Source organism: Colobus angolensis, unplaced genomic scaffold (assembly GCF_000951035.1).
Source record: "Colobus angolensis palliatus isolate OR3802 unplaced genomic scaffold, Cang.pa_1.0 Scaffold51, whole genome shotgun sequence".
Classification (NCBI taxonomy): domain Eukaryota; kingdom Metazoa; phylum Chordata; class Mammalia; order Primates; family Cercopithecidae; genus Colobus; species Colobus angolensis.
The window spans coordinates 5,314,181-5,329,210 of record NW_012118599.1 but is presented as its reverse complement, the minus strand read 5'-3'; the positions used below and the strand labels follow the sequence as shown (position 1 = coordinate 5,329,210).

The window sequence follows — 15,030 nt, the reverse complement described above, 5'->3', positions numbered from 1 at the left end:
AGCCCTGGAATGAGCAGCAGCAGGCAGACCAGAAACAGCCTGATAGTGCACGGGCATGAGAGAATGACCAATGCAAGCCACCTCTGACCACGTGTAAAGCTTGCCAAAGAGTAACTTTACTAGTACACTCACTACTACCTTAACCCTCCCCAGACTCTGTTAAGCAACCTGCTTGATGATACCATTTGTTTCCCAGAGCCCCTTCTCACAGAATATAATTCCCAACATGCTTGCAATCCTTGTGCCTTTACTCACCAACTTTCAGCTCCCCTCCTGCAATGACCATGCATGCCACACTCAAAACATTGCTTCTGTCCACAGGGAAGTCTAAGGTACCCATCACATACAGTCCTTTGAAGAATGGAAGATCTGTATCCACAAGGACAGTTCTGTCTGTGGAAGAAAAAGAAATTGCTCAGATGTGTCACAAAAACAAGAGTTACATCTTTTATTCTAGGATTCTCCCAGCAGTTTGGGAGCTGCATACAGTGTCATCTAAACCAGGACAGGTATAGCAACTGGAAGAACAAATAGTCTGCCAAAGGCTAGGCCTTACTAAACAGGAAAATAAGTTCTGATTGATAAATGCTACCATTGCTTAACACACCACGTTCATGGACAAAATGCACTGCTTATGCACCAAACAGCAGCCTCAAGTCTACCGCAGTGGAAACACACAGATCGAATGAGCTCCCTACCCTTTGTTCCTGTATCTTCACTTTTGGTTCTAGCTTCAGGTATATACAGAGCAGTAGACATGACATTGGCCTCTGAAGGCAGACTATTTGGATATGAATACCAATTTTGCTACTTACTAGCTGTCTAGGCAAATAACTTTATCGCTCTGTGCCTCAGTTTTCTCATCTGTGGAATGGGAATAATACTAAAATTAACTGTTTTGTTCATAGGACTTTTGTGAGGGTTAAATGAGTTAATAGATTGAAAATGCTTATACAATATTAGTAAGCTGTCTCTAATTCCCTAAGTCCCATTGTATAAGGCAAAGTACATGGTGCATGCTTAATAAACGCTTGATGTTATTATTTTTACTGTTGTCCCTTAGCTTGCCATGCTTATAGAGCTTACTGGACAATTTAAAATCATTATGTTTTATTTCCCCTTTCATAAAAGCAGTCTTCATATAACCTCAGAAGAAATAATCATAGCTTTTGCCTGGGATTTATTATAGAGTAATATATAAATACAATCTTTTCATTTAAAACAGTAAGTATTTCATGTATGGCAAAGCATTGTGTTACTTTTTGAAATTTAGCAGTAATTCAACACTAATTAATGACATCAAATAAAGATTTTCACTTAAATTTCTAGTGCCATAATCACCAACACATGTAAAGATTTATAAGGAATTCTTTTGTTAATATCATCTCATCTCTCATTCTAGGAAACAGTGCACTTGCTCTTCTTAAGGACATGCCTAAGCAAATTAACTTGTCATGAGTTGTCTTTCCTAGCCCCTCCCTGCTTCCTGCATTATAAGAATGGCCATGCCCTCCTGTGGCAGAGACTATAGAGTTGTAAACCAACCATTTCTCTTGTTTTCCTAAGTTCACAGACTACGGTTTCCACCTCCTTTGCAGGTAGATGAAGTCATGTGACTGAATTGTAGCCAATAAAATGTGGGAAGAATTAAAGTACGACATCTCTAGGCCTGGTCCATTAATTCTGTATGCCTTTTCCCTCCCCTTTTCTCTCAGTTAGATGTAGAGCAGTGGTTCTCAAAGTATGGTCCTATCCCATCAGGATGCAAAGCAAGCACTAGTTCTGCTAGCAAGATATTCTCTCTCCTCGCTGGCTCCACCACTCTCCCTAGGGAAACAACCTCTCTCTTTTACACTTCAGTGACACACTGTACATACATCTATCAGAGTACTGAGACACATTATTCAAATTATATACATACACTATTGTATGTGAGGAAGTAACTGTCACTGGGCTGGTCCTCGGTGTGATTATGACTTTCCTCTCCCACTCTGACTTCCTTAATTGAAGAGATTATTCTTTTTCTTTTTAAATTCCTAGTGTTTTTGCAATACTGAAGATAAAGACACTAAATAAATGTCATCCAGATCTGTTGAGTTTAATCCCCTACATACCTTACATTCAAGAGCTCATTGGTGACTGGTACAAAATGAATGATCAAGCTAAACAGATAAAAATAAATCTATATCTTACTCTCATCTCTAGCACTTTTCAAAATATTCAAATAAAAGAGTGAAGTACCTAGAGAATGTTCTAGGTTTAGCATACATTTTATGGGTTCATGACTTTAAGAATTATTTGAAGCAAAATTTGTAAAAAACAAGAGGGCTTTCCTCTAATTTATTTACTTATTTAATTTTCATCTTTCATTTTAAATTCAGGGATACACGAGCAGGATGTGCAGGTTTGTTAACACAGGTAAACTTGTGCCAGGGTGGCCTGCTGCACAGATCATGTCATCACTCAGGTATTAAGCCCAGAACCAATTAGCTATTCTTCCTGATCCTCTTCCTCCTCCCACCCCCTGCCCTCTGACAGGCCCCAGTGTGTGCTGTTCCCTGCCTTGTGTCCATGTGTTCTCATCACTTAGCTCCCACTTACAAGCAAGAACATGTGGTATTTGGTTTTCTGTTCCTGTATTAGGTTACTAAGGACAATGGCCTCCAGCTCCATCCATATCCCTGCAAAGGACATTATCTCATTCCTTTTTATGGCTGCATTGTAATTCATTATATCTGTGTACCACATTTTCTGTATCCAGTCTATCATTGATGGGCATTTAAGTTGATTCCATGTCTTTGCTATTGTGAATAGTGCTGCAATGAACATATGTATGCATATGTCTTTAAAACAGAATGGTTTCTATTCCTTTGGGTATATACCCAGTAATGGGAGTACTGGGTCAAATGGTATTTCTGCCTCTAAGTCTTTGAGGAATCGCCACACTATCTTCCACAATGATTGAACTAATTTACACTCCCACCAACAGTATAAAAGCATTCCTTTTGCTCTACAACCTTACCAGCATCTGTTTTTTGATTTTTTAATAATAGCCATTCTGACTGGTATGAGATGATATCTCATTATGGTTTTGATCTGCATTTCTCTAATGATCAATGATGTTAAGCTTTTTTTCATATGTCTGTTGGCTGCATGTATGTCTTCTTTTGAGAGGTATCTGTTCATGTTCTTTGCCACTTTTTAATGAGGTTGCTTTTTCTTGTAAATTTAAGATCCTTATAGATGCTGGATATTAGACATTTGTCAGATGCATAGATTGCAAAATTTTTCTCTCATTCTGTAGCTTGACTACCCTGATGATAGTTTCTTTTGCTGTGCAGAAGCTCTTTAATTTAATTATATCCCATTTGTCAATTTTTGCTTTTGTTGCAATTGCTTTTGGCATCTTATCATGAAATCTTCGCCTGTGCCTATGTCCTGAAACCCGGTATTGCCTAGGTTTTCTTCCAGGGTTTTTATAGTTGTGGGTTTTACATTTAAGTCTTTATTCCATCTTGAGTTGATTTTTGTATATAGTTTAAGAAAGGGGCCTAGTTTCCATTTTTTTGCATATGGCTAGCCAATTCTCCCAGCATCATTTATTAAACAGGAAATTCTTTCCCCACTGCTTGTTTTTTGAGGTTTGTCAAAGATGAGATGGTTGTAGGTGTGCAGTCTTGTTTCTGCCTTCTTTTTACTGTTCCATTGGTCTATGTGTCTGTTTTGTACCAGTACCATGCTGTTTTATTATGCTATTTGGTTACTGTAGCCCTGCAGTATAGTTTAAAGTTGGGTCATGTGATGCCTCTAGCTTTTCTCTTTTTGCTTAGGATTGCCTTGGCTATTCGGACTTTTGTCTGGTTTTATATGAATTTTGAAATAGTTTTTACTAATTCTGGGAAGAATCTTAATGGTAGTTTAAGGGGACTAGCAATAAATCTATAAATTGCTTTAGACAGTATGGCCATTTTCATGATATTGATTCTTCCTATCCATGAGCATGGAATATTTTTTCATTTGTTTGTGTCATCTCTGATTTCTTTGAGCAGTGGTTTGTAGTTCTCCTTGAAGAGGTCCTTCACTTTCCTTGTTAGCTGTATTCACAGATATTTTATTCTTCTTGTGGCAGTTGTGAATGGGAGTTCATTTGTGATTTGGCTCTTGGCATGTCTATTGTTACTGTATAGAAATGCTAGTGATTTTTGCACATTGATTTTGTATCCTGAGACTTTGCTGAAGTTGCTTATCAGTTTAAGAAGCTTTGGGCTGAGACAATAGGGTTTTCAAGCTGTAGGATCATGTCATCTGCAAACAAAGATACTTTAACTTCCTCTCCTCCTATTTAAATATGCTTTATTTCCATCTCTTGCCTAATTGACCTGGCCAGAACTTCCAATACTACGTTGAATAGGAGTGGTGAGAGAGAGAGCATCCTTGTCTTGTGACAGTTATCAAGTTCTCAAGGGGAGTGCTTCTGGCTTTTGCCCATTCGATAGAATATTGACTATGAGTTTGTCACATATGCCTTTTAATATTTTGAGGTATATTTCTTCAATACTTAATTTGAGAGTTTTTAATTTGAATGTATGTTGAATTTATCAAAGGGCTTTTCTGCATCTATTGAGATAATCATGTGGTTTTGGTCTTTAGTTCTGTTTGTGTAGTGAATCACATTTACTGATTTGCATATATTAAACCAACCTTGCATTCCAGGGACGAAGCCTACTTGATCATGCTGGATAAGCTTTTTGATGCACTGCTGGATTCAGTTTGCCAGTATTTTGTTGAGAATTTTTGCATTGTTGTTCATCAATAATATTGGCCTGAATTTTTCTTTTTGTCATATCTCTGCCAGGTTTTGGTATCAGGATGATGCTGACCTCATGGAATGAGATAGGGAGGAGTCCTTCTTTTTTAATTCTTTGGAATAGTTTTAGTAGAAATAGTACCAGCTCTTCCTCATAACTCTGGTAGAATTCAACTGTGAATCCACCTGGTCCTGGGATTTCTTTGGTTGGTAGGCTATTTATTACTGCCTCATTTTCAGAATTCATTATTAATCTATTCAGGGATTCAATTTCTTCCTGGTTCAGTCTTGGGAGGGTGCATGTGTGCAGGAATTTATCCATTTCTTCTAAATTTTCTATTTTATGTGCAAGAGGTGTTTATAATATTCCCTGAGGGTTGTTTGTGTTTCTCTGGGGTCGGTGGTAATATCCCCCTTGTTGTTTCTGATTGTGTTTATTTCAATCTTCTCTCTTTTCTTCTTTATTAATCTAGCCAGCAGTCTATTTAATTAGTTTAAAAAAAAAAAAAACACAGCTCCTAGATTTGTTGATTTTTTGAAGGGTTTTCATGTCTCTATGTCCTTCAGTTCAGCTCCCGTCTTGGTTATTTCTTGTCTTCTGCTAGCTTTGACATTTGTTTGTTCTAGGTTCTCTAGTTCTTTTAGTTGTAATGTTAGATTGTTAACTTGAGATCTTTCTCACTTTTAGATGTGGGCATTTAGTGCTATAAATTTCCCTCTTCATGCTGCTTTAGCTATGTCCCAGATATTCTGGTACAGTATATCTTCATTCTCATGAGTTTCAAATAATTCTTTGATTTCTGCCTGCATTTCACTATTTACTCAAGAGTCATTCAGGAGAGGGAGGAAGTTGTTCATTTCCATGGTGTTGTGTGGTTTTGAATAGACCTTTTTTTTTTTTTTTTTGAGACAGAGTCTCATTACTCTGTTGCCCAGGCTGGAGTGCAGTGGTGTGGTATCAGCTCACTGCAACCTCCGCCTCCTGGATTCAAGTGATTCCCTTGCCTCAGCCTCCTGAGTAGCTGGGATTACAGGCGTCTTCCACCATACCTGGCTAATTTTTGTATTTTTAGTAGAGACAGGGTTTCACCATATTTCTCAGGCTGGTCTTGAACTCCTGACCTCAGGCAATCCACCCACCTCAGCCTCCCAAAGTGCTGGGATAACAGTCATGAGCCACCACACCTGGCCTTGAATAGATTTCTTAATCTTATGTTCTAACTTGATTGTGCTGTGGTCTGAGAGACTGTTATTATTTCAGTTCTGCATTTGCTGAGAGTGATTTACTTCCAATTATATGATCAATTTTAAAGTAAGTGCTATGTGGTAATGAGAAGAATGTATACTCCTTTGTTGGGGTGGAGAGGTCTATAGATATCTATCAGGTCCACTTTATCCAGAGTTGAGTTCTGGTTCTGAATATCTTTTTTAATGTTCTAAATTATCTGTCTAAGATTATCAGTGGGGTGTTAAATTCTCACGCTATTATTGTGTGGGAGTCTAAGTCTCTTAGAAGGTCTCTAAGAACTTGCTTTATGAATCTGAGTGCTACAGTATTGGGTGCATATATATTTAAGATAGTTAGCTCTTCTTGTTGAATTGAACCCTTTACCATTATGTACTGCCCTTGTCTTTTTTCATTTTTGTTGGTTTAAAGTCCATTTTGTCAGAAACTAGGATTGCAACCCCTGCTTTTTTCTGTTTTCCATTTGCTTGGTAAATTTTTCTTCTTTCCTTTATTTTGAACCCATGTGTGTCTTTGCATGTGAGATAGGACTCTTGAAGACAGCACACTGATGGGTCTTGGTTCTTTATCCAGCTTTAAAAGACTCTGTGTTTTTTAATTGGGGCATTTAGCCCATTTATATTTAATGCTAGTATTGATATTGTGTGTATTTGATTCTGTCATGATGATGCTAGCTAGTTATTTTGCAGACTTGTTTATGTGGTTGCTCCATAATGTCACTGGTCTGTGTATTTCAGTTTTTGTAGTGACTGGTAATAGTTTTTCATTTTCATATTTAGTGTTTCCTTCAGTTCTTGTAAGGCAGATCTGGTGGTACCAAATTCCCTCAGCATTTGCTTATCTGAAAAGGATCTTATTTCTCTTTCAGTTATGAAGCTTAGTTTGTCCAGATAAGAAATTCTAGGTTGGGGGCCAGGTGCGGTGGCTCATGCCTGTAATTCCAGCACTTTGGGAGGCCAAGGCAAGTGGATCACTTGAGGCTAGAAGTTCAAGACCAGCCTGGCCAACATGGCAAAATCCTGTCTCTACTAAAAATACAAAAATTAGCCAGGCATGGTGATGCATACCTGAAATCCCAGCTACTTGGGAGGCTGAGGCACAAGAATTGCTTGAACCTGGAAGATAGAGATTGCAGTGAACTGAGATCACACCACTGCACTCCAGCCTGGGTGACAGAGCAAGATTCCATCTCAAAAATAAATAAATAAGAAAATAAATAAGAAAGAAAGAAAAAGAAATTCTGTGTTGGAATGTCTTTTCTTTAAGAATGTTGAATATTTGCCCCCAATCTCTTCTGGCTTACAGTGTCTCCATTAAGAGGTCTGCAGTTTGTCTGATGGGCTTCCCTTTGTAGGTCACCTGGCCTTTCTCTGGCTGCCTTTAACATTTCTGCTTTCATTTTGACCTTGGAGAAGTTGACGATTATGTGTCTAGGGAATGATCTTCTCATACAGTATCTTACTGGGGTTCTCTGCATTTCCTGAATTTCAATGTTGGCTTGCCTAGCTAGGTTGGGGAAGTTTTCCTGAATGACATCCTAAAATATGTTTTCCAAATTGGTTCCATTCTCCCTGTCTCAAAGCAAGAGTTTTAAACAAATTGATTTTTATCTGTTTCAACCTATAGCACATTCAACCAATATTCAGCTATTAAACCTGATTGTACAAAACAATAAAATTTGTTGAACTAATGCTGTCTCTCATCCACAGAGTACTCACACATACACATAAAAGTATGATAGTGGTGCTTTTAGATGTATTTCTCAGCTAAAATATAAGTACATGAAGTTTAAATTATACCCCTTTTAGAAAAAATTTTTCCTTTTAATTGCCCTACCAACTCCAAATGTACCAACAAATTTCCCATGAATCACACAAAGATTATTATAACCACTTGAGAACAGGAATGCAGCTGATGTTCTCACTTTTATTTTCTCAGGACCTAGAAGAATAATATTTATCCCATAATAGATGGTCAAAAATAACACCACACACACACACACACACGCATAAGTAAACATGTGTGTGTACACACATAAATTCCAATAGCTATCAGAGGAAAAGTATAGAATGAAGACAAGAAGAGAAACATTAGTCTTATTTCTTTTGGTGCCACACTTTTCACTTTGAAATTCCCTGGATTCATCTCCCCATTTTTTCTTATTTATTCCTTTCCTTTCCTATAATGTGACAAATCTTGATGGGTGTTAGGAATTTAAAGATGAGCGAGTCATGTTTCCCACCATCAGATGAAGACAGGTATATATACGAATAAATAATGTGATATACTTGAAATGATGACATACTTTTTAATTACATGGGAGTTCACTCTGTTTTTATTCCCAGATGCTTCAAACTGGAGTCTACCAATGTGTCTCTTATAAGAAAATTCTGCTAAAATAAAATAAGCACATGGCATACAGAGATTTTCATAAAGGAATTCTCCTTGTATCACAATAATAAAGATTTCAGCTAGTCATATGAGAAAAAGAATTCACCCTAATGTAGCCTCCAGAGCAGATCATCTGCAGGTCTAAATTGACCAGTCCTCAGCTACAATGACACTTGCAGAGGATTTCTCTTTTTTCCAGGAGTCAAAGGCTGGCATCTATGTGCCACATTTTCTAGAAGTAACATCCTTTCCATAAAATTACTCAAGATATTTCAGAGCAATCACTCAGAAATAGTTATTTATACAACTCACGTAATAATATACGTGATGGATCACCTCTAATTTAAGTGTGTTCCAGTGCTTCCCATCCTGTCCTGCCTTGGCTACAGATATTCCACCCTATTCTGTCAGTGACCAATCTATCCTACTTGAGAGAATGAGCACTGGCATATGGAGGGAACCATCTGGAATTTCTGTTGCTCAATGGGTGGCTGATGGGGGAGCTGATCTGGAAAGAGGCTCCAAAAAGAATTAATGAGTTCCAGATGTAATTAAAGACTGCTTTTCCCCCCAAAGGGGCTCAGGACTAGCCATGGGGTGGTGCCTCTTGGTTCCGAATTACACCCTTTAACCACTTGTTCATCCATCAAGCACTAAACACCACCATCTTTATCCTTTTGTGTTTTGCCAAGCAGTGTTTTGGCTTTTTGGTCTTTTTTTTTTCCTGAAAGTGTTCTATTTTTACAATTAGAACACTAAAGCTTTAAAAATAATATCTGGAAAGTTAACAATAAGGAGAAACCCTTGAATTTTTCTATGCACCAAATGCAACAACAGCAACAAAAAAGACTCAGAGTTTTATTAGAAATGCATTAAGTAGCCTCAAGACCAGAAAACCTGAGCCAGACTGAAAGACAGATGTCTCTGAAAGAGGGGTGGGGCTTCTTTTGTATCAGGAACAATTTGACTACCACAGTTACAAAGCATTCCATATAAGTTCAACACTAGATTTAAACTCACTTTTTTTCCCAGCAAAGTTAGGGAATCAAGGTCACTATTGTGTAGCATTCCAAGGGTCTGACACTTGTCTAAATCCTGTAGAAATGAGATCAAGGGCAAAGGGCACAGATCCTGGGAATAATGATGGGGTCACATGAACAGGCATAATTTAGGGCAAGCAGACCCACTGCTTGTATGGCATTCACTGTATCAGGCCCCATAACTTAGGTGGTGAAGACAGTTTCTACTACAACCCTGCTATTGTCAGGAAAGCAGCCTATACTGACTTTGGACACAGCTCAGACTTCTGAGGGAGAGCAATGGCATGCCAGGCAGAGCAGGACATACAAGGACTATTTGTGGGCTTGTTATTTTCCTGTACCTTCCATAATTAATGGGTTTCTTTTTCTACACTCAGCCTTGGCCCCTATATTTTCTATTAAATATGTGAACCAAAGGAAAAGTAAATTTTAAAGCCATTTGAATCACCACTAAATGATCTAATCTTCCTTTGTAGAAAGAAAATATTTTTAGCTCCAAAGTGACTACTTTAAATATACATTTTACACAATGATTGGTGATATTTTCTTTCTTTTGTGGTCTTGTTTAACTTTGGAGGCATCTAACAATTTATCTAAATAGTCTATCATAGTTTATAAAGATGAATGATACATCCAAGGAAAGTATTCCTAAAATAGAATGGAAACTCTTATGCATAAATACTTCATAGAGATGAAAGATGAATATGACTGAAAATTAGTGTCAAGTAGACTAATTTACTGAGATGATGGTATTCAGTTCTCTAGAGTTCATTCTCTTGTAGAAAAAGCTGAACAGAGACGTGCTAGAAGATAAGGATGCAGCCTTTCTATAACTAAACTCTTTCCAAAGAGTTGCTAGCTTTATAGTCTACCTTTTCCATCAAATCCACACAGGTGGTTTCTTTATTCTACTCTGCCTATCTTTTTTTTTCAAACTGGTCTTAAAAATAGGCAGAAGAGACAGTTTCAAAGTGCCCAGAGGCACATGATGCAAGACTAAAAGCCAGTTTCCTAACACCTTGAAGAAAAACCATCTGCTGGCCTGATTGTATGTGTGTGTGTGTGTGAGAGAGAGAGAGAGACAGAGAGAGAGAGAGAGAGAGAGAGAGAGGAGGATGGGAGGGGAGGAGAGAAAAATACCTCTTCTCACTCTCACCTCATGAGAAGAGTCCCATTTAAACTTTGGACAATAAATCCCCATCCCACTCCCCACATTCTTTCTGTGCCTTTTTCAATCACACACAGACATGCATAATTCCCATAGTAGAATAAACATTTTAAATTATGATATTTTAATTGATCAATAAAATGTTTAACATACAATGTTTATTTCTTCCTCTAGTCTATACCATCTGTTCTTCAAAAATATTTTGAATCTATTTAATAGGAAGGTTTTTAAGCAAAATTACCAACTGTATCAGATCAGTCCTCTGCATCCCAAATTCTGAAAGGAAAATAACAGAAGGTGCTGCTGTTTTCATAAAAATAGAAAAGATTCTGTGCCTTCTCTCATCCCAGGCTTTATTATTATTGTTTTAAATCTAGAGACAGTGCTGCTGTTCTCTTCATTAGACTTCAGAGAAATCAGAGTGGTTGACATGGCATTGCTATTTAAACCAAGGTCCATAGTTGTCACCTTGCTCAGATGGCTCAAGGCAAAAACAACAACAACAACGACAATCAAACAAACAAAAAACCTAGACCTTGCAATCCCCAGAAGACCTAAAAAGGAACAATATGCATTTTGATAAACTTTAGTTCTGATGTTAAACTACAGTTTGGCTTTATTCACTTAATTCTATTACTTCCATACATTGTTAATGAATTCCAACTAACACGAGGTTTGGGGATAAAATCCCTCTCCAATCCTGTAGCGAATAATGCTTAATATGTGAAGAAGCATAAACTGGCAACTCTCAGGTGATCCAATTATTAAATTTTTACATGTTATAGTTGGTTTTAAAGCCAAACTAAGCACTTATTTTCCTATGTGGGTTTTTGTTTTGATTTGTTTCCTTAAGAAGAATAATATGATCAATTTTTAGTAAATAAATATATTTTGTACTTTTACCCTGAATAGAAAAATATGAATATCTATGAAATAAGTGATTCATTCCTGAATGGTGCTGTTTAGGCAAAGGTCCAGATATCAAATATTATATCAAATACGTTTATTTCTCCCCATCAGGTCTTTTTTGAAAAATAAATCTTCTCTTTTTGTCTCTCTGCTTGACACTAGACAGGTCAATATATCCAAAAAGCTATGAGATTCTTTAATTTTTCTTGGTGTTATTGACTTCTTTTCTTAAGTTCTCAATTGTTTCTTCTGCAGGAAAAGAAACCCAAAAGATTTTTAAAATCTTAAAAATAAGATGCTTGTATCCTTTTTGTTTTTTAAATATACATATATCAATTATAATTGATGTTTAAGAGAGAGTTTAAAATATAGTATCTGACTAACAAATATTTAGTAAATAATCTATACTTTCTATTTTAATATCTTGTAACAAAATTTATATTTTCTGAACAAACCAATCTATTTGCTGTGCTCCTAAATTAATAAAGTGTTTATAGTTTATAAAGCACAAAACAACTTCTGTAGAAGTTGTCATTGTTCCCAACATTTTTATATTTTCCATATTTTTTGGAAAGTCCCAAAAAATTAAGTCCCTTAAAAGTCTTCTTGTAAATTCCAGTGAATTACATGTATTCAAAGCAAGGAGTTCTTGCTTGGGGTTTCCAAAATATGTCATTTTCCACTTGAATTCAAATATTGTCCCAGAAATCATGAAGGTTCCTAGAATGTTTATTGACAATTCTAAGTATTCTAACAATAATGTCTGGATTCTACAGCCTCTATCAAAAGTCCCAATATTCTAAAATATATTTGCATGGTAAACATACTGAAATCCTTGTCCTTAGAGTTAATTCCTCTTTTTAATCCAAGGTGACTAGAAGACCCCAGGAGAAAAATGATATATAAAGAAAAGGTATTCTCACTGACCAATACATTTGTTCATCCATCCATTCATTCACTTAGCAAATACTACCAAGTGCTTTGTCAGACACTGTGATATATGCCAAAGAAACAAACATAAATAAAACAAGTCTCCCACTTCACATAGGGAAGAAATTTTTTTTTTTTGAGACAGAGTTTCACTCTTGTCACCCAGGCTGGAGTGCAATGGCGCGATCTTGGCTCACTGTAATCTCCACCACCTGGGTTCAAGCAATTCTCCTGCCTCAGCTTCCCTAGTAGCTGAGATTACAGGTGCCCACCACCACACCTGGCTAAATTTTCGTATTATTAGTAGAGACAGAGTTTCACCATGTTGGCCAGACTTGGTCTCAAACTCCTGACCTCAGGTGATCCGCCGGCCTCAGTCTCCCAAAGTGCTGGGATTACAAGTGTGAGCCACGGGGTAATGAAATTGATGGGATGAGTTTTGGAAAAAGAAAAAAGTAAGATCTGAAGTCCTTTTAGTATTTGCTTCTGATACCCACCGAAATGATCACGGCAAAGCTCAGGCAACATTTCAAAGTAAAAAAGACTATGTCTGTTTCTTCTTTCTTTCTAGTGCCCATTCATCTCTGATAAACTACAGACCTCATTTGCTCCTAACTACCAAATGGCCAGAATCCCACTGATGCACACCCACCAACAGCCCACACATATGAAGGGTCTCAGTAGTTACATAGTTCCAGTAATTTCTCAGTTGTGTCCCAAGTCCCTCCAGGCTTAACTCACTTATACATGACTAACTAGAGAAATAATACTTCATGGGGGTAACAGGAGAAATTAAGCAAAATGCCACATAAAAAAGTATTACAGTGCCTGGCACATAAAAGGCATTCGATTATCAGCTATCGCTTTCATATGCCCAACATGTAGCTTGGAGTACTTGCTCTATACCTGTCACTTCACTATTGTGTGAACCAAAGAAACACAGTTCCTGGCCTCATGAAATCACAAATTTTGTGGAGGAAATAAGACATTGATACACAATTGCAAAATTTACTGCATAGGCACAAACTCTGCAAATTGATAAGAAGAAAAACACATAATACTATGAGAGTAACAGTGAGGGATCAAGGATGAAACAGCTGAGACCTAAAAAGCGAACAGCAATTAACTAGGCGTAGAGTTGCTCCAGAGAAAGGAGGCAGGAGAGATGAAAAGTCAGAAGTGGGAAAGAGCTCCATACATACAAAAGACTGAAAGGTGAGAAACGCAAATCAAAAATCACAATGAGATACCATCTCACACCAGTCAGAATGGCTATCATTAAAAAGTCAGAAAATAATAGATGCTAGCGAGGCTGTGAAGAAAAGGGACTGCTTGTACACTGTTGGTGGGAATCCAAATTAGTTCAGCCACTGTGGAAAAAAAGTTTGGTGATTTCTCAAAGAACTTGAAATAGAACTACCATTAAAATCAGCAGTCACATTACTGGGTATATATCCAAAGGAAAATAAATCATTCTACCAAAAAGACATGTGCACTTGTAGGTTTATCACAGCACTGTTCTCAGTAGCAAAGACCTGGAATCAACCTACCTGCCCATCAATGGTGGCTTGGATAAAGAAACTGTGGTACATATATACCATGGAACACTATGCAGCCATAAAAAAGAATAAAATCATGTTCTTTGCAACAACATGGGTGCTGCTGGAGGCCGTTATCTTAAACAAATTAACACAGGAACAGAAAACCAAATACTACATGTTCTCACTTATAAGCGGAAGTAAGCATTGGGTACACACGGACATAGAGATGAAAACAACAGACACTGGAGACTGCTAGAGAGGGAAAGAAGGGACAAAAGGCTGAAATGCTACCTATTGGGTGCTATGCTCACTATCTGGGTGAAAGAAAGGATTCATTCATATCCCAAATTTCAGCGTCATGTAATACTTACATGTAACCAACCTGCACATGTACCATCTGAATTTAAATGAAAAGTTGAAATTATATTTTTAAAAAAAGACTGAAAAGCAACAAGAATGCCCACACTGCTGAATCTGGAGGACAGAGGTAAGAAGCAGGGCTGGAAAAGGGGGCAAGAGAGTGGATCAGGAAGGACTTTGGAGGCTATGTAAAAACCATGAGATTTTCATCTTGAGAATGAAAGTAAGCCACTAAGGGGAAATTAAAGAGGGAAATTACACAGCCAACTCATATTTTTAAGAGTGCTCTGTATAAGGTGTAAGGAAGGGATCTAGTTTCAGCTTTCTACATATGGCTATCCAGTTTTCCTAGCACCATTTATTAAATAGGGAATACTTTCCTAGTTTCTTGTTTTTGTCAGGTTTGTCAAAGATCAGATGGTTGTAGATGTGTGGTAATTCAAGATGGATTAAAGACTTAAATGTTAGACTTAAAACCATAAAAACCCTAGAAGAAAACCTAGGCAATACCATTCAGGACATAGGCGTGGGCAAGCACTTCATGTCCAAAACACCAAAAGCAATGGCAACAAAAGCCAAAACTGACAAATGGGATCTAATTAAACTAAAGAGCTTCTGCATAGCAAAAGAAACTACCA

General features: G+C 37.2%; 1 protein-coding gene across 1 annotated transcript in view; it reads right to left on the bottom strand.

Moving 5' to 3' along the window:
• PKHD1 (polycystic kidney and hepatic disease 1 (autosomal recessive)) overlaps positions 1–15,030 on the bottom strand; it is a 475,948-nt gene that overhangs the window by 177,190 nt on the left and 283,728 nt on the right. The window contains 1 exon segment of the mRNA XM_011960244.1: positions 256–393. Within this exon segment, the coding sequence (XP_011815634.1) occupies positions 256–393 (138 nt within the window).